The sequence below is a fragment of the Schistocerca piceifrons genome, chromosome X, assembly GCF_021461385.2.
Source record: "Schistocerca piceifrons isolate TAMUIC-IGC-003096 chromosome X, iqSchPice1.1, whole genome shotgun sequence".
NCBI classification, from domain to species: Eukaryota; Metazoa; Arthropoda; class Insecta; order Orthoptera; family Acrididae; genus Schistocerca; species Schistocerca piceifrons.
This window is the reverse complement of record NC_060149.1, coordinates 427,478,832-427,498,645: the sequence shown is the minus strand read 5'-3', so window position 1 is coordinate 427,498,645 and position 19,814 is coordinate 427,478,832. Positions and strand designations below refer to the sequence as shown.

The following is a 19,814-nucleotide window of genomic DNA, read 5'->3' as shown; positions in this document are numbered from 1 at the left end:
CCTAAATTATTTACATTCTACAAGGACTTTCTTTTGTGTTGTTTAAGTTATGTAAGATCAGTGTTTATTCGGGTTCGGTTTGACTTGAAATGCCTTAACAATCACAGAAACTATATCAGTCATCAGTGACCAAAGTTTAAAGACCATGTCATAATGTCTGATTACCATTATTTGGTCTCTAGTTTCCAAAGTACATACCAGTGCAATTGATCAGACCAATAATCACAAAAAGCCATTGATCCATCAATCCATTCATTCATTCACATTGTTTTCCATAGACCCATCATGGAGCTTCCAGGTATATGGAACTAGTAAAATTATGCACCACCGTGCTAAATATACAGTGAGACAACATAGTTGCAATTGCCTAATGCCATTCATTCATTATTTTATATTGGAATGTGCATAAATGACATTTTGTCAAATCTCCTTCATTTGAACTAGCTTTTTGTTCCTTAATTTCAACTAGCTTTTTGTTCCTTAATTTATGATATACAGTGTTATCTGTACCTCATTACTCTGCTTTGTGCATGCTTCCTATCTCTGAAGACATTTTATATATTTCTGTTAAATTAGCTTATTCTGCATAACTATGCTGCATTTTTTGTTGAATTTTTTTCACCCTGCTCTGTAACAAAATCTACCTCTAAAACATTAGTTTTGACTTGCTGGGTAAAGTGTGATTAACAATGCATGTTGTTGCTTGAATCCTGTAGTGGCTTCCCATTATATGGTTCCTCATCCAGGTATAGGATGGGTGTGGGATCTTACCAGCCTGGAAAGTCTGCTGATCGATACAGGTAAATAACAAGAATATATGGAAACCTATTTGATGTGATGTAAAGAAATAATTACTTATCATGTTAACAATTTATGCAAACTATGTTAACATGTAACTAATAATGATATTTGTTTGGAATGCAACTGAAAGGTATAATAAGTGAACTGTTGTTTGTAATGTTAACACTCCATAGTTGTAAATAACATGTCTAATTTGTGGTGGGGAGGTGGGAGATGGTAACAGATAAAAGCTGTTTCAGATGATAATTATTATTGAAGGATCCTGATAGTTTATCATTACATATACTGTATTTTTGCTTTAGTTTGTTATCACGGTAGTATTTTAAGTTTTGAGTGAAATCTCTTTTTTTCACAGCCCACACATGATCACTCTACAGCCACCAGAAACAACTGGTTTACCAAAGACGGGTACTCCTCAAATCCTTGTAGATCAGCAGAGACGAGGTATATAGTACATGTAAACAATATTTTTGCTGCAACATGTTCTATAGTCATGATAAACTTCTTGAAAGAAATTCATTTCCCACAGTGGCTATTCTTTATATCCATTTTATTTTTATTTTGTATACTATAGCATTTCAGCAGTGTAGCTGTTTTCAAGAAAATGCAGTGTTAAACCCATTAAACACACACATTTAGGATTACAGTCACATAATTTGCCACGAAGTGTCTCTACACATAGTTCTTTGTCCCCACACACTAATAAATGGCTTGGCTGTGTGCTGCTATTTGTACAGAACTAGATATCGTGGCTGTAGCTCTCAAGCCCAGCCAACCATGCACTGACCATGAAATTATATGTCTGACAAAACCTGTGTGTTTTTACTAGCACTGTAGTTGCTAGAAAAAGGCTACACAGCCAAAATGTCAGAGAATACAAAATAAAAATAAAATAGATATAAATAAACAGCAAACAACTTTCATATATATTGTTTTAATTGTTAGTGCATGGTTTGCAAACCTAAAACCATCTGTCTAGAGCTGAGGGGGCACTTTCATGTGGGAGCAAAATCACATATTGCTGCTGTTCAAATAGTTGCTATAGGAAGATGGGGGTGCACTTCGCATGGCTTACACCTGAATAGGAGGGGTAAAGACAAGTTAGCATATATACTAGCAAAAGATATAAGGGTAAGGGGGGGGGGGGGGGGCAGCACACACAGAGAAATTGTTGCGGTCACTGGGCTCAGGAGTGGCACTGACTTTAGGTCAACTTCAGAATTCAGATAGACAGTATTAATTGAAGCAAATTAAACTGACAGAGATTTGCTGCTCATCTTATTATAATAGAGAGAAAAGTGAAATCAACTTGTTTTATCAGAATAGTGACAGATGGGGTGGTAGGGGAAAAAAATAAAGCACAAGAGTTGTCAGTGTGAACACCATATAACCAAAGGGATAGAAAATCTTACTTTAAGTAGTTATAAGTTAGCTGCATATTAATACTGATCCAGTATGGATGAAGGAAGAGTTTTCACATAAAAAATATATAAATACAAAAATGTAGAAATAAGTAAATCATGTACAGGTAACGATGTGAAAGTACAGGCCTGCGAGTTAATATTGGGAAAAGCTAATTCTTCTGATTTTTACAGTATACAGGTCTCCAGTGGGTAACTAGGAAATTCTCATGAAAAATTTTGATGGTTTATTGTGCTCTTAGTTACACAAAAGGAATGACTATTAATTTGTGATGATTTTAATGTAAATTTCTTGAAGGAATCTCACAGGAAAAGTGATCTAGAAGCACTTTTAGCCACTTATAATCTGGTGTCAGTAATACGTTTCCCTACACAGGTTTATCAAGATAGTAGTACCATTACAGATAATGTGTTCATTCAACAGTCGTAAGTTACAGAGACACATGCATATCCAGTGGTAAATAGATTGTCAGATCATGATGCACAGTTAGTCGCATTATATAATTTAGTTCCACGTGCAATTCAAAAACACTCTTAGAGAACAGAGAAGTTTACAAAAATTTGGCTGGTGTGAAGTTTACAAGGAACATATTTCTTAATGAGTTTGTATCCATTTTTAAAAGCAGTTTTCCTAAGCATATAATTAAATTTAATAACTGGAATTTATTAAAGAAACCTTGGATCAATACAGGTATTAGTCTCTTCACAACAGTACTGCAACATAAGTTGCAAAAAATCCAGGAGTTTGCATATCTTGTCTGAAACTGACAGATCAGACAAAGTCAAATCAGTATGGAACAGGGAAAGAAGCCATAAAAGATGACATTATTTCAGTTATAGAGAATACGAGAATTGTAAAAAACTGTTAATGTGTAGAAGATATTTTTAATAATTATATGTGAAATACTGGTGTAAAAATTGCAAATAGTTCAAATGAGAAAGCAAAACAGTACACCAAAGAAACAATACAGAGGGTATTTAGTGAAGTAAAAATTAGCCTCACATCCCAAACAGAAATAAGTAAGATCATCATCCCCCCCCCCACCCCCCCCTCCCTAAAAAATAAAAGTTCATGTAGGGTGGATAATTTGTCCAATGAAACATTAAAAAGTTGTGATCTTGTGATATGTAATGTTTGTAGTTGCTTACACAATGCATCATTAATTCAAGCTGTTTTTCCTAACAGATTAAAATTACCATTGTTAGACTGCTCTGTAAGAAGGATGACTCCAGAGGCATCAATTACTACTTCCCAATGTAACTCCTTACGCTATTTTCTAAAGTTTTTGAGAAGGTAATTTACTCCAGGATAATCATCCACCTATGCAGTAATGGGGTACTCAGCCAATTGCAGTTTGTATTTCAAAAGGTCCACTCTAGTGAGTCAGTTATTTAGCACATAATAAAATTTTTAAATGAAAACTTGATATCTTATTGACCTACTGAAGGCATTTGATTCTGTCAGTCATAATATTCTGTTGGAGAAGTTAAGTATTTAAAGAATATGAAATTCAGCACATGCCTGGTTTCATTCGGATGTTCAAATAATACAAAGAGGGATGCCACACTATCTGAATGGGGGAAATGACAGTGGAAGTCACATGAAGTTTGATTATTGTCCCACAACTGTTCTTGCTGTATGTTAATGATCTACTGTTTTATTTTAGGAGGAGGAGAAGGAGATTAGTGTTTAACGCCGTGTCAACTACGAGGTCATTAGAGACAGATCACAAGCTTGGATAAGTAAGGGTGGAGAAGGAAAGCGACCATGCCCTTTCAAAGCAACCATCCCAGCACTTGGCTTAAGCAGTTTAGGAAAATTGCAGAAAACCTGTATCAGGATGGCTGGATGATGGTTTGAACCAGTGTCCTCCTAAATGCGAGTCCAGTGTGCTAACCACTGTGGTACCACACTTGCACATTTTATTTGAAACAAGAGACAGACTTACTACTATTTGCAGATGATATAAGCATTGTTGTGAAGCTGAGCAAAGAAATCTCAACACAGGAAATAGTAAATGATGTTTGTATGGAAATTATTCACTGGTTTTGGACAAGTGGGTTAGCTTTACACTTTGAAAAACACAGCTGATCCAGTTTTGTCCAATCAAAAAATGCACCACCTCCCAATAATCTAGTATACCAACAAGAAATAATAAACAGTGTAAAAAAATTCTAAATGCTTATGTGTGCATATTGAAGAAAACTTAAAGTGGAACAACCATATAGTATACCTGCTAAAACATTTAGGATCAGCTATTTATGGCATAAGAATAATTGCTAATTTTGGGGACAAAAAAGTTACTTCGTTAACATATTTTGTTTATTTTCTTTCATTGATGTCTTGTGGGATAATATTCTGGAGTAACTCCTGACTTGGACAAAAAGTATTCATGAAAGAAAGTAATTAGAATTATGTATGGGATTCACTCGCTTACCTCTTGCACGTGTATCTTTGAGCAACGGGGAATGTTAACCACAGTAACACCGTACATTTATTCAGTTATGAAATTTGTTATCAACAATCCATCTGAGATTGTGAGTAACAGAACTATTCACGAGTACAACACTAGAAGTAAATATGATCTGCATTACACTTTAATGACTATCTTTTGCACAGCAAGGGGTGAAATATGCAGCTATAAAACTTTTGGACGATCTGCCCTTTGAATGAAATGCGTGACAGATAGCAAAACTATTTTCAAATGTATATTAAAGATGTTTCCCCTTAACAACTCCTTTACCACAGAGAAATTCTTGAATAGAAATAATACATCATTTTGACAAAAAAAACCTGCAAGTGTGTTATAAATCTAACCACACAAATAATTTTTCATTTTTTGAATATACATTGTGGTCAGAAATCTGAAAAGATTGGCAGTGTTTTGCAGGGTAGGTTGTGCTGAGAAATAATTGTTAAAAAACCATTTGATATAGTGTGACATTTTTGAGTTAATTAGCATTTAAATTAGCGAATCAGGTGTTGCACATGCAAATTTAAGTGGCCTGCCAGCTACAGTTAGTGTGAGTTGTTCTCATAATGCAGATGATAGTGCATGAGATGTTTGACTACACCGTCTGTGGCAGGCTGCTTGAATTTTCATGTGCAATGGCCTGACTTCTAACTTCAATGCTAATTAACTCTTTTTTTTTTCCTTAAAAATTCTCTCTCAGCACAACCTACCCTGCAACAGCCTTACAAGCTTTCTCAGACTGTTTCTAATCACCTTATATATCTGCGTTCTATGTAAGTTCCATTGAAACATTCCACATCATAACATTTATCATGAATATAACCTGTCTAACAAGTAACTAAAAAATCTCAGTGAAACATTTTTTTATCCCTTTTACAAATTTATTTTTGCATTTTAAATATGTGATTGGATTTGTTTAGATATAAAACGGGCTGAGAGTATGAAAATAGAAACAAAGAAACCAAAGCGCACTCCGAGCTTTACAACACGAAGACGTACTCAAAGCTTCCGCAAACTACAAAGAATGGAACAGCCTGAACATCTTCCACCAGTAGAAATTAAAGGAATGCTTGATCGTAAACATGAGCTGCAGAGTGGAGGGAAAAAGGCTCCAGTTAGGTCGTGGAAAGCATTTTATACAGGTACTTAAAATTTTTTTGTATTGTTACTTATTCTTATTTTACTGTTCAAGTCCAATGGGTATTAAAGAAGGAGTTTTATGTTGCAGTTCTTTGTGGTCAACTTCTCTGTTTCTTCAAAGATAGTGAAGATTTTCTTGCAAGCAAGGCAGCTACCTCACCCGTTAATATATTAAATGCACGCTGTGAAAAAGCTGGAGATTATACAAAAAGAAAACATGTTTTCAGGTAAATTTTGTTTTTCAAATTTACATTTATGTGTTGGATTAATGATTCTGAAGCTGAAATTTTAAAATTTTAAGACATCAATCACATATAGATGATGATTCAGACATTTCCTCAATTATAATGTCAGTGATACATGTGAAAAGAATCCGCCTTTACAAACTTCCAGAATGCTGGAGTAATGTGGATCAGCAACTTCTGTTAATCAATAGAACAAAAAACCAGTCCAAGTTGAAAATACTTTATTTTTCATTCAGTTACTAGTTTTGGACTGAGACCCATTTTCCAAAAATGTTCAAATGTGTGTGAAATCTTATGGGACTTAACTGCTAAGGTCATCAGTCCCTAAGCTTACACACTACGTAACTTAAATTATCCTAAGGACAAACACACACACCCATGCCCAAGGGAGGACTCGAACCTCTGGTGGGACCAGCTGCACAGCCCATGACTGCAGTGCCCTAGACCGCTTGGCTAATCCCATGCGGCAGACACATTTTCAAATCAGCATAACAAAGCCAAAAATGGCATTTCCAAAGATTTCAACAAAATGTGTAATGTAAATTCACAGTGTTTTACAGATAATTAAACAGTTTTGTTGAGATCTTCAGAAATGTTATTTGTGACTTTGTATGTTGATTTGAAAATGGGTCTTAGTCCAAAACTAGTCATTGAATGGAAAACAAAATATTTGCAACTTGGAATGGTTTTTTGTTCTAGACCTTTGTTATAGATATGGCTACTGTTCTTGCTAATTTAATTGGATGAACATCTTCTATTGCTAATTTAATTGGATGAACATCTTCTGATATATTTACAGGCTGAATGGAATATTTTCAGAATGGAAAGGTATGCTGTCTCCTGTTCACAGGGTGATAATAGGTGTTATTATTAAGGAGAGATGTTTTTATGTAATTTGCCAAGTTCTGCACATGATTTATTGAGATGGAAGTAGGAGCACAATAATGGAGGGATTTTATAGTAGAGAAATGCAAGTATCCCTGTCATACAAAATACTTGATAATAATTTCCTGTCAGTATGCCAATTACACCGAAACATTCTTAGCACTTGTAAAAATGTGAGAAATTTTATGGAGTAGATTTTCTCAGGTATTTGTGTGAATTGTCATTACAACAATGAAACAGCAGGGTGACTGGGTTAGTTACTGAATTATTGACCCTGCAGTAGTCACAGTATGTTTAGTACCATTAGTAGTCACTGCGGGCAGTCAGTCCGCATGGCAATAAATACAGATTGATAAGTAAAAATCAAGAAAGTGATTGAGAATATACAGTTTACTATGTTTGATTTTAATGTGCTAAGTACTACCTATTATAAAGTTATAAATTCTGTCCAGTTCCACTGAAATTGTAAGTTTCCAGATACAATATTTATTTATGGATATGAAAAATATGTATAATAATATCATAAACTTATGAAAGGCACACATTGGTTACAACAGTTCTTCACTTCACGTAGTTCAATCACAGTCTTCCATTTTTAAACTTTCTGAACAAATAACTCTTGCATGTTCCAAACGCAGATATTTACTACATTTGCAGCAGCTGTACTGGGTAGGTCCCTTCTTTCTCCTCTCACAGTATGCACAATGTCCTCTCTGTTTGTTAGGATAGTCAGTGGGCCTTGCTTTTGTTTCAGTTTGGAAAATCTCACAAATCCTTGAAGGAATAGTAGACAGTATGTTACTCATGGCAGTTTGAACTTGCACATGTTCTGTAACAAGCTCATAAGACAACTGGTGCAGAAAATCTCTTCTTGGAGTCCAGTTGGGTGGGTTTTTAGCAGCATGAATCACTAAAGAATTTGAGATGTTTATATTTTTCCACCTCCGCATTGCAAATGTTTTGAGTGAAATGCCCAGTTGATGCGCTGTTGTTTTCACGTCAATTCTACCAACATTGAGAGTTGTTTAGTTCTCGGGGTTTTGTAAAATTCCTGGATTCATGTCTCGTCGCTGTGCAGCCTATGAAAAGGATTGCGGAAGACTCCCAAATAAATTCCAAAGTACAGTCCAGTTTTAATACCAATATATTTCCAGGACTGTGGTGTCCAAGCCTGGTGAACTGTACCGGTTACATCACATGTACCCAAAGTTGACATCAAACGACACAGTGTTCACAACAATCAACAAATGAGTGAGCCTACAATACATTTGCTCGCAACCCTAGCCAAAAAACGAGTGCCCCAAGGCACCTGCGTGACCTCTATTTATACTTTTGTTAACAATTACCTACAATGAAAATTACAATTTTATATAACATCACAATTAAATGTTAAACCAAATATGAGATACACATTGCTAAAAAATTACAATCTCAGTGCTGAACAAGGTGCACCTATTTTCAACTTAGTTAATATAACATTTTCTGACCAATTATGTTACAGGTAACAATTACATTTCTAAATTTGTTTATAACAAATCAACTAGTGCCTGTATTTTAGTGCTAACATATATATCGGAGATTCAATTAATGTGCTTTATTTATATGTTCTATTTAATTTGCTGTAGTAATTTTATAATGATAGGTTTACTGGTACATCCTGACCATGTGTTACATTTCTTTCGATTAGTTACAGTATTAATTTCATATTTGTATTATGTTTCTCACATAAGAACAATGTTGATCAGCAAAGCATCATTTTTGAATTATATGTATACTGAAATAGTGGTTATTTTTGTATGTAATTTGGAAACAGGTCACTTTACAATAGGACAATTAGGACTGGTGTATATCTTTAATGCTCTCCAAGGGGTTCTGATAGGTAGCAATGAGATAGAGTAATATTTCAAATTGATCCCTCCAACATTGAGTAACAAACAAAATATGACCAGGCTATTGGCAAATGTGTTTTGCGCAACTGTAGGGAGCATGCAACTTGTTACACATGTCTATGCCTCCTTTCATCTATCGTGTTATACATGACTATCATTTGTTTTACCTGTCATCAGCACTGTCATCATGGTGAAGACTGGATACCAATACAACATTTTTGTCTTTCTTAGGAATATATTATACAAGAGTGCAAGATTTTCTGAAGGCAAGCATTTTTGAACCCACTTGATGCTTACTTGACTTCTTGAATTTAAGTGGCATTTCTTTTGGTTTTTTCACATAGTTCATAATAAAGTTAGCTGAAAATCATTTTTAAGTGTTTCAACCAACTGAAGACTGGTAAACCAGTTATCCACTCAGATATTCCTGCCAGTTCCTTTGATGGGGATACAGTGTCTCTGAACTACAGCAGCTGGAATATTACTTACATAATATGGCCCCTCTGGTTACATTCCAGCACACACTTCCATATCAGTAGTATAATACATCCTGACATCACAAAGAGCAAATATTTTTACTCAATATTTGTTCAGCTTGCTAGGTATATACTGTCTAAACTGACAATTCCTCAAAGTGCGTCTGACTCTTCATCGATTGTGAGGTATTTGAAGGGAGTGTACGCTGTTTTGCAATTCTGGACAAAAATGTCAAAAATGTTTCTTATTGGAGCTAAATTGTCATTTTTCACTCTTTCTTCTCTTGTGAACTTGTTGCCAAATTGGAGATGTCTTAGAGGAAGCAAAATCTAGACAGTGACGTGGAGAGCCTGAAAATTTCTACCCCTGTGCCACCAGTCTTCCATAGATCGTCTGCATTTAGATGGTTGGCCTTCATGATCCCAGCCAAATACAGTACACCTATTAGAGCTTAAATTTCACTTGCATTTATAGTGTTGAAGTCCGTTTCGCTGGAAAATTTACCTCTCTGAGAATTGATAAACAGATTTGTTTTTTCCGCTATTGTGCTGATATCGTCAGTAAAAATGTACATCCAAATTTCAGTTGGCACTTTCAGATGTTTGAGACTAGGCTTTACATAAGGAAGATGGGTTATTAAATTTTCAGGCCTGGTTCTAACATTTTTTAGAGGTATGTGTTTATTCCATTTCATAACATGATCTTTTCCGACATTCACTGGGCCATTTGCAATATTGTCAATAGTGTTTTCACCATCTGTGCTGTATCAGAATTTTCAAGTGAACTTAACGAAGCACTGTAACTAATAGAAGGTAACACTGCAGTAATAAGAAATCACTTGAGAATTAACAGTAGTATGGCAATAAAGGTTTATCTTTTACTATTACTCCTAAAACCAACACAAAATTACATGGAACGCCATTGCTCATGCGAGACTGAGAGTCTGCAATTGTTGAGCATTCCACCACCAATGCTCCAGTCCAAACAAAATAATTGAGTAATTTAGAATTGCTGATTGTAAGAAGGTAAACGGTCATGTGATTCCTAGGTTCAACAAGATTAAAAGGAAGGAAAAAAATTCATCCATGTGGACTGTCAGTCAATGTGTGACTATTGCGGGGTTAACAAGAGAAAATTCATATGGATCTCCTAGGAGCTATACAATCTGCAATGCACAGTGATAAGAGAATGACATTAAAAGGGAATAGTATCTGTATTAAAAGATTTCTCTAAAGCGTCTAGAAATATATAACACATTAACATAACATCTCACTTTCATATTATTTGCTATTGTTTACTTTCTCCAACAATTTGTTAATGAATCATGCAATTAACTCTTTCCAGTAAGAAACAATGAAAGGTGGTGTTATAAGAACTCAACACTGGCATTTGTCTGTCAATATTATCTCGTGTAGCTTGGGACAAGGAAAAATCTTTCAGTTTTTGCCAAACAAAATCAGTGTTATGTTTTGATAATATTGGGGGTCTTTTTTGATGGCTTGTTTTTCAATTATGTTCTGCATGTTTGCCTTATTTCATTGTTTTTCAGTGTTAACAATGAAAATATACCTATCATTTTTATTGATACCACCCATAAATTACTTCCATCATGAAAAAAAAGAACCTTTGCATTAAACATTAAAAAACTAATCAATTTAAGAACAAATAACTGTACATCCAAACAATGTTGACTGCTTTTCAAAAGAGAGCATTGTATAACTTCCTGGTTCTCTTCCAAGACATTGTGCCATGCAACACTGTGAATGTCTACACTACTGAGACCTGTCATTCCAGGTATAAATAACAGGCTCCCTCCCATTTCGTTAATATAGTTCATAATCATTGCCCCAGGGTTCAAAACGAGAACATAGGGATGTGAACACGGACAGCCATAAGAGTTGGCGGCTTAGTTTGAAGGTGCAACCAGTGCATTTCATTGTTTCGTGCACCTTTGCTTTAAGTATCAGTATTAATGTTTTTCAACATTTTGCTAGTTTCATAATTAAAAATTCATTCTCCCATGACAGATTCTTTATGTTAAAACCATTTTAACTTGGAATAGAGGTAACAATTTTTATCTGCTGATGTCACATTTCTGTGCATTTTGGCTCATAAAATCATCAAAAAACCAATGCATTTTAGAGAGATTCTTAATGTGGCACATCAATTAGACTGCATCTTTTCGTATTATACAACTATACATAGGAAAACCATGCAATGCAGCACTTTAGCTTCAGAAATACATAAATAAAAATGGCTTCTTGGTTTGAGTCTATCAACAAACCACAACACAGGACATATGACATCATGCAAACATGTTTTTTGTAGTATAACAGTACACCGAGGATGTGCTTTTTCCCCTTCAGTATTTACTGAATACTATTTTAAAAAATAGTCTGTGGGGTCCAACTGATCAGTAGCATAACCCGTATTTTGATTGCTTGATAGTTGCAAATCAAAATGGCATCATGTTAATTAACGTGTTTGCAAAGCTAAAGTGCTGTGTTTGTTTTTTTTTTTGTATTTATACCTGCATACCATAAAAATTTACAGTTTAATTGATGCACTAAATTAAAGATCATTCCAAAACACGTTGTTTTTGGTATGATTTGTTTTACAAAAGGGTTGGGGAATTTGTCTTCACATCTAGTTTATAAGATCTAATTTCAACATTAAATAACTATCAATTACCAATATTAATAAAGTGCTGCCTCCAGATTTACAACTTTTTTTTTTACTGAGGAATAGGGAAAATGCCAAATTTTGAAATGTCATGTAAAAATGTTTTATTGGCTCTTGCCAAGGCTTTCACAAACCATAAATATCTTTCCAAATCTTCTCAAAGAAACAGAATGTAGTGTCCAAGAGATCTTGCACTCCGTAAGCACCAGATAGTGAGAAACAAGAGTGCATTCTCTGTCGGTCAGTGTCACCCAGAACTGGTGTAACTAAATCATTTTCTCCATTAGGGCTTCAGCTATCTCTTGCCATGACCTGAAATATGGAATATCAGCCCGAAGTCCTTCCCACCTATCCTAAAGTGGGAGTCCACTGCCCACCTAAACTATGCAATATCGTGGTCCATCTCTGTTTCATTGTTCCAAATTCCTTGATACCATGGATAATCTCTCTCCAGAAAAGCGAAGTGCAAAACTATCCACTTGCATTAATGGTGACAACTAAACTGCGGTCAAAGGACATCTAGACAACCCTGTTGCTGAGCACGATACACAGCACACTGTGGTTGACTTCAACGGTTGCTTTGTAATCTATGCTATTTGGTTCCTCCCCACTACAGTCTCATTGCAGCAAATTGTTTCCTGCCCCCAGGGGCTCAGCATTCATTTGCTGGGTACGGGCTTGGTGAACCCGGGGTTCCTGAGCTGGGGACTGGTAAGCGCCGCCCGTCCCCTGTCACCGTAACCTCTGAGCATACTTCAGTGACCACCGTGCGGCGCGGCGGTGGAGCGTTGTGTGTCTCAGGGAATGGGGATCTTGGCTTGACCGCCCGGATTGCGAGGATGGAATAAACCTCTATAAAAAAAACCTCAATCTCAAGGTGTGCTGCGCGCTGATGAGCTGCATGGCTGTTGAGGTGGAACAGTCGATAGCGGGCAACCTCTGGGGAACCTGCCGCACCTCAGTTGTATAAGGCTTACCTAGGCACGCGTGGCTCTGTCTAGGTGGACTTCTAGTTCCCTAGCTGCTCATGGGACCGCGATGGATCCTTCGAAATCCTCTTTTCTTCCTCCCAGCGGAAAGGGTGGGCCGCTGGAAGGTTCTAACACCCAGTCTCTTAAGAGGGCCCGTGCAGTCAGTCCCCCTGACTCCGACGCTTCTTTAACAAGTCCAGTCTTAGGTAACAGAATGCATTCTGGTAATCCGAATGTGTTTCTCATTGTGAAATGGAAGGAGGGTAGTTTTGAGAAGGTTTCGCCCTTCTATATACACAAGGGATTGGAGGGAATCTGTGGCTCCTTAAAATCGGTGAAGCGCTTACGTAATGGGACCTTGCTAGTGGAAACTTCCACTTCCCAGCAAGCAACTAACCTCCAATCTGCTAAATGCCTTGGAGAGTATGCCATAGACACTGAACTGCACAGCACATTGAACTACAGCAAAGGTGTTGTGACATGCCGGGATCTAGTTGATATTCCCAAGGAAGAACTGCAACGTGAGTCGGCTCCAGAAGGTATCGTTGATGTCCAACACATCATGAAGAGGGTTGATGGCACTCTTGTCAAATCTGACTCCTTTATTCTAACCTTCAGTAGCACAAAACTTCCTGAACATGTTAAAGCTGGCTTCCTTCGCCTTAGTGTGAGGCCTTATTTCCCGGCCCCGATGCGCTGTTTCAAATGCCAGCGTTTTGGGCATACCGCCCTCGGCTGTAAAGGCGAAGCGACTTGTGGAAACTGTGGTCAGGCTGCTCATGAAGGAGTTGGTTGCTCGTCTCCGGCTAAATGTATTAATTGCTCTGGGAACCACCCTGTTTGGAGTCGGGACTGCCGCATATTTTTAGAGGAAAGCAAGGTCCAGGAAATAAAAACAACTAAGCGTATCCCCTATGGTGAGGCCAAGAAGATTTATAAGTTGATGCAACCTCCCACATTTGCTACATCTTTTGCATCCCTGGTACAGAAGCCTACTCCAAAAGTCGATGCCTCGACGCAGACTGAGGTGGTGAGTGTTGGCACTAACACCTGCAGCTGTCAGTGCACTTGCACCGCAGCCGGTGTTTCAGAGCCAGTAGCCCCTACTCGAACGGCAGACAAGGGTACAGTGGCGAACTTGGTCCAGCCCCTCACGCCTCCAACAGCTGAGGTTGTCCCCAAGCCCAGTGCGCCAATTACCACTCCCACATCAGCTCCCTCAAAGTCCACCAAACCACAGAAAGCTACTGTACAGCAGCAACAGCGGGTCAAATCCCGTGGTAAACTATCTGACATTGCGGATGTTGTTTTACGCGAGGCTTCATCTGACTCTTCCCCAGAGTTGATGGAATACGATGTACGTGTGGGGCACTCATCTCGTCCCACACCTGCCCCTCCACCTGCTGCGGTCTCCTCGCCCCGTCGGAGAGACAGGATGAAGGTGCTACCCCCAACATAGATGGCTCCCATACTCCAGTGGAACTTGCAAGGGTTCAGGACGTATGTGGAGGAGCTTCGTCTACTTTCTCAGGGTAGACCACTGTGTCTCTTGTCTCCAGGAGACGTATTTCCATCCATCATACTCCCCTGAGATACGAGGCTATACACTCCACAAAAAGGACGACCTGCGTGGAGAGAGAGCGAGAGGAGGCATAGGTATTTTCGTCAGGACAGACTACCTCTCCTCGCCTCTCTCACTTACGACGACTCTACAGGCCGTCGCTGTGTCCGTGCACGTGCACGTGCACGTGCACGTGCGTCATCCATTGACTGTATGTTCACTTTACTTGCCCCCACATGATGCTCTTGATGAAGCGGCCCTCACCGACCTTCTTACACAGCTCCCCCAGCCATTCATTATTTGTGGTGATTTTAATGCCCACAATGTGCTTTGGGGCTCTGCAATTACCTGCCCCAGGGGTAGAGCAATTGAGAGGCTTCTCCTGTCATCCTGTGCCTACTTGCTCAATGGAGGACAGAGTACTCATTTCTGCACGGCGACTGGGTCGTTCTCTGCCATTGATCTCTCGCTTTGCTCTCCAGCTCTTGCTGCCAGTGCTCACTGGGAAGTGGTTGCTGACTTGCACGGCAGTGATCATTTCCCAATCTGGATTCACCTGCCAGATGGCGTGGGCCCCGAAAGGCGACCACCACGATGGGTGCTCAGTGGAGCTGACTGGACACTTTATAGCCAGTTGGCCCAATTCGAACACTGTGCGAATGTTGAGATGTGGGTGGATCATATTACCAACATGGTCCACCACGCCGCTGCAGCATCCATTCCACAGTCCACAGGCCACCGGAAAAGGCCACCTGTGCCTTGGTGGAGTGCCGACTGCCGCTCTGCAATCAGGACCAGGCGTGCGGCTCTGCGTCGGCTCAAGTGTCGGCCGACTGCTGAGAATCTTGCAGCCTTTCGGGTGGCGAGGGCAAGATGTCGCCACATTATTCGTGAGAGCAAGAAGAGGTCGTGGCAAACGTTCCTGAACACCATTAATCGTTCCACCAAAAGTTCCATTGTGTGGGAGACCATCCGGAGAATTTCTGGCAGAGGAGGGAGATGCCCCATAGCTGCTGTAATGTCTAACGGCACTCTCCACACGGATCCGCGAGACATTGCCCAGACTATGGCAGCATATTTTGCCACAGTTGCTGCAACAACCAGTCAGGATCCAGGTTTCCAGCGCCATAGAGCGGTTGCTGAGAGATGTAGTCTGAACTTCCAGTCCACCTCTCATGAAGTTTACAACTGCCTATTCTCTATGTGGGAGCTGGATTCTGCATTGTCTGGAGCTCGTGACACATCCCCTGGTCACGACAGGATCCATTACAGTATGCTATGGCACCTCACAATGCGCAACAGAGAACTCCTTCTCGCACTTTTTAATGACATTTGGGCGTCGGGTAACTTTCCTGATGCGTGGCGTGAGGCAGTTTTAATCCCTTTTTTAAAACCTGGGAAAGACCGCACGAGCCCAAGTAGCTACCGTAGTATTGCCCTCACTAGTTGCATAGGGAAGACCTTGGAGCGGATGGTCAACTGCTGCCTTGTCTGGATGTTAGAATCCCGGCAACTCCTTAGTCGCTTTCAGTGTGGGTTCAGGAGGTTTCGTTCCACCTTCGATAACCTTGCCCTCCTGGAGGCGGCTATACAACAAGCTTTCCTCCACCGTCATCACCTTCTAGGTGTATTTTTCGACATCGAGAAGGGCTACGATACCACTTGGAGGCGTCTCATCCTGGCGCAGCTTCATGAATGGGGTTTTCGTGGTTGTCTTCCTCTTTTTATTCAGTCTTTCCTCTCGCCACTATATTTTAGATACCGAATTGGTGACGTCCTGTCTGATCGCTTTGAGCAGGAGAATGGTGTCCCTCAGGGTAGTGTTTTAAGTGTGACTCTGTTTGCCATCGCTATTAATAGCATTACGTCCATAGTGAAAAGTCCTGTCCAGTGTTCTTTGTTTGTGGATGATTTCTCTTTGTTCTGCTCTTCTTCAAGCCTTGCAACGACAACTCGTCAGTTGCAACTTACGATTAGGCGTTTGGATGCCTGGGCGCAGAAGAGTGGATTTAAGTTTTCCACCGAGAAGTCTGTATGTGTTCTTTTTAACCGTTCTCGTTCGATTTTAACCTTTCCTGAGTTGCGCTTGAGGGACACTATTCTTACTTTTCAAGACACGGTGAGATTTCTGGGGCTCATTTTTGACTCGAGGCTCACGTGGTTACCTCATCTTAAAGACCTGAAATGGTGGTCGCTTCAGGCTTTAAGTATTTTAAAATGTCTTAGCCACAGTACATGGGGAGCTGACAGGACTTGTCTGCTCCAGTTTTACAGGGCGTTTGTGCGATCTCGGCTCGATTATGGGTGCACGGTGTATGGGTCTGCGAGGCCTTCGTACTTAAAGATTTTGGACGTTGTCCACCATGAAGGGCTTCGGTTAGCCACTGGGGCATTCCGAACTAGCCCCATACCAAGCCTCTGTGCAGAGGCAGGTGAACCGCCACTTCATACGCGGCGACGGCTACTTACGGTACGCCAGGCGTATAAAACTTTGTCCACACCCTACACACCTGCATACCATACCGTTGCTCAGCCTCCTCTGGCACAGTTATTTCATAACTGGCAACGTGCGACACAGCCCTATGGGATTCACGCACAGGATTGCCTCGCTGCGATGTCTGTGGCTGGTCTTCGTGTTTTACGTCGCGGTTGGTGCAGATATCCACCTTGGCTCCTCCGGCGTCCCAAACTTATTTTAGATTTGACTCGTTTTAAGAAGGATGGCACGCCAGATTTTACATTCCAGTCACTGTTTTTTAACATTTTAGATGTGCATCACGGTTTCACTGTCGTTTACACTGATGGCTCCAAACAGGAGAATTTCCTTGGCTGTTCTGTGGTGTTCCCTGATCATGTTACCCGGATTCGCCTCCCTGCTAAATATACCATTTTCGCAGCGGAGCTCCACGCGATCCTGAAGGCACTGGAGCAGATGCATCGTGTTCGGGGCGATCGATTTTTTTTCTCTGCTCCGATTCTCTTAGTGCCTTACAATCACTGCAGAACCTATACCCGACTGAGGAGATGGTCCAGCTGATACATGACCAACTGTACTTGCGCCAACAGCGGGGTAAAGAGGTATCCTCCTGCTGGGTGCCTGGTCATGTCGGCATATGGGGGCAATGAACAGGCTGATCGGGCTGCCAAGGAGGCCTGCAGAGAGCAGGATGTGGTCCAGTGTCCTATCCCCTTGCAGTCAGTCATCGCTGCACTCCACAGGAAGTGCATGGAGTTGTGGGAGGACGAATGGCTGGCGGTGACGGCCAATAAACTGCGGTCGGTAAAGTCAACCACTCGGCCGTGGCGTTCCTCCTGCCGGTTGCTTAGGCGGGAAGAGGTGGCCCTCACACGTCTTCGGATCGGGCACTGTCCTCTCACACATAGCTTTTTATTACGGCGGGAGGATCCTCCATTTTGTGATGCTTGTGGTGTGCACATCTCTGTCCGGCACATTTTAACAGACTGCATTTTATACCGTGATGCACGGACGGAAGCACAAGTTGATGGGGATCTACCTTGTGTTTTAGCTAACGATGAGGCGTGTGTGTCTAGGGTTTTTAAGTTTTGTGATGTGTCTGGACTCTGGCCTAAACTTTTAGGCTGGAGGTTTTAGTGTGTTGCAGAGTGGCTGACTCCTCCCTTTTTTCCTTGCGGTCAGCCAGCCACTTCCATCTGCTACATTGTTTTAGCTCCCTCTACCATTTTCTTCCTGTGTTGTCCATGTTTTACTGCTGACGCCCTGCTTCATCCCACGCTTCGGTGTGGGTGAGCACATTTTTTTAATGATTGTTCCCCGTGTTTTATGTTCCGTTTTATGTCAATGTTCTGAGGTTTTTTTTTCTTGACACCCGTCTCACCATGATACTGCACGGGCACTGAAGACCTTGCTGTCGTGCGCCCACAAACCCCTCTACTACTACTACTAAATTGTTTCCTAACATCACACCTCACCCATTCCTCCTCCTCCTCCTCCTCCTCCTCCCTCCATGTGTCCCCACCACTCTGAAAGGAAGCACAACAGCAGATATGCATAATATGGCAGTTGGAGAGAATCTCTTGTTCATTTTTTACTGCAAATATAGTAACTTACATCACAATTGTAACCAATTAATATTACCAAAATGGAAATTACTGTTATACAATATTTTTATGAAGTGTAGGACACATTTTGCAATAGAGACTGGTGGTTTCCTTGCACAAATTTGAAAGATTGTTTGAACTGACTGCATAATATCATCAAAAACTCTGTGTGCTTTCTGTACTGATGTTACTGATAAACTTCTTAATGACCTAAACTCATCGAATGTCCTGACAAGTAAAATTATTAAATGTCTTAAAGCTTTTAATTTAAACTGCAAATGTCTCTTTCTTAATCCAGGCTCTGTCTTACTGATGGCTCTGAGTACCTGTTCTTGGCCAGTACAGAGGAAGAAATGGAAGACTGGGTGAACAAAATATCTTTCCATGCAAACCTGCAGCCTCAGTTTCAGCTTCTGAGCTATGATTCTCAAAAGGTAGAGGACATTTTCTATTCTCTCAATAAATATGCAAAAGTTTGTCTGCTGGAGCTTGGAACAAAGGCTTACGTCTTGTTCTGTGCACATAATTATGGCCATAGTAAAAAATGTTAAAATACATATTTTTCAGACAGTTTCTTTTGAAAGCATGCACAAGTGTTAAATTGTTAAATAATTTAAACACATCTTTAATAAAACATACACAACATTTTTTATAATGCAGAAAGGTAAACTAGCTTTCATATGATTATACAGAAGGCTTCAATAAGAGTAGTTTTCTGTCAGCATAATATTTCACTAAAATAAGCTTATGCTACAATAGTATGCCACCTCAAGAACATGCATGAATATTGTCCAATCCAAAAACAGAGAAGTTGTTTTAATAGTGACCTATTTTCAGAGCCCAGCAAGCCAAGAGAGGCTGTCAGCATTTGGTGCAGATGATGCAGATGGGGATGGAAGCTCTGTCTCTAGTCATGCATCTACTCCAGAATTTCCACGGCGGTCAGAACCAGTGCCCACACAAACACAGATCCTGCAGCAAATGCAGCAGTCGAGGCCACCTGTCCCACCTCGTGGTGCCCCACCCCCTGTGCCTGCCCGTTCACCTAGCACTGAGGCCGTTACCCTTAGGCCAAAACCTATGCCTGGTCAGTAACTTTTTTTTTTTTTTCCAATTTTTCTTTCATATAGTATTGATGTTTACTCTTTCTTTTTGACTTTTTGTTCCATTTTGCAAACCTAGGAATTC

The 19,814-nt window shown here is 40.1% G+C and overlaps 1 protein-coding gene across 1 annotated transcript in view; it reads left to right on the top strand.

Annotated features, from left to right (window-relative positions):
* LOC124722947 (spectrin beta chain, non-erythrocytic 2) overlaps positions 1-19,814 on the top strand; it is a 315,201-nt gene that overhangs the window by 265,182 nt on the left and 30,205 nt on the right. Inside the window, exons 60-64 of the mRNA XM_047248111.1 lie at positions 1,157-1,245; positions 5,617-5,838; positions 5,925-6,063; positions 18,925-19,060; positions 19,464-19,713. Coding sequence (XP_047104067.1) covers positions 1,157-1,245; positions 5,617-5,838; positions 5,925-6,063; positions 18,925-19,060; positions 19,464-19,713 — 836 coding nt within the window. The remainder of the gene's footprint in view (positions 1-1,156; positions 1,246-5,616; positions 5,839-5,924; positions 6,064-18,924; positions 19,061-19,463; positions 19,714-19,814) is intronic.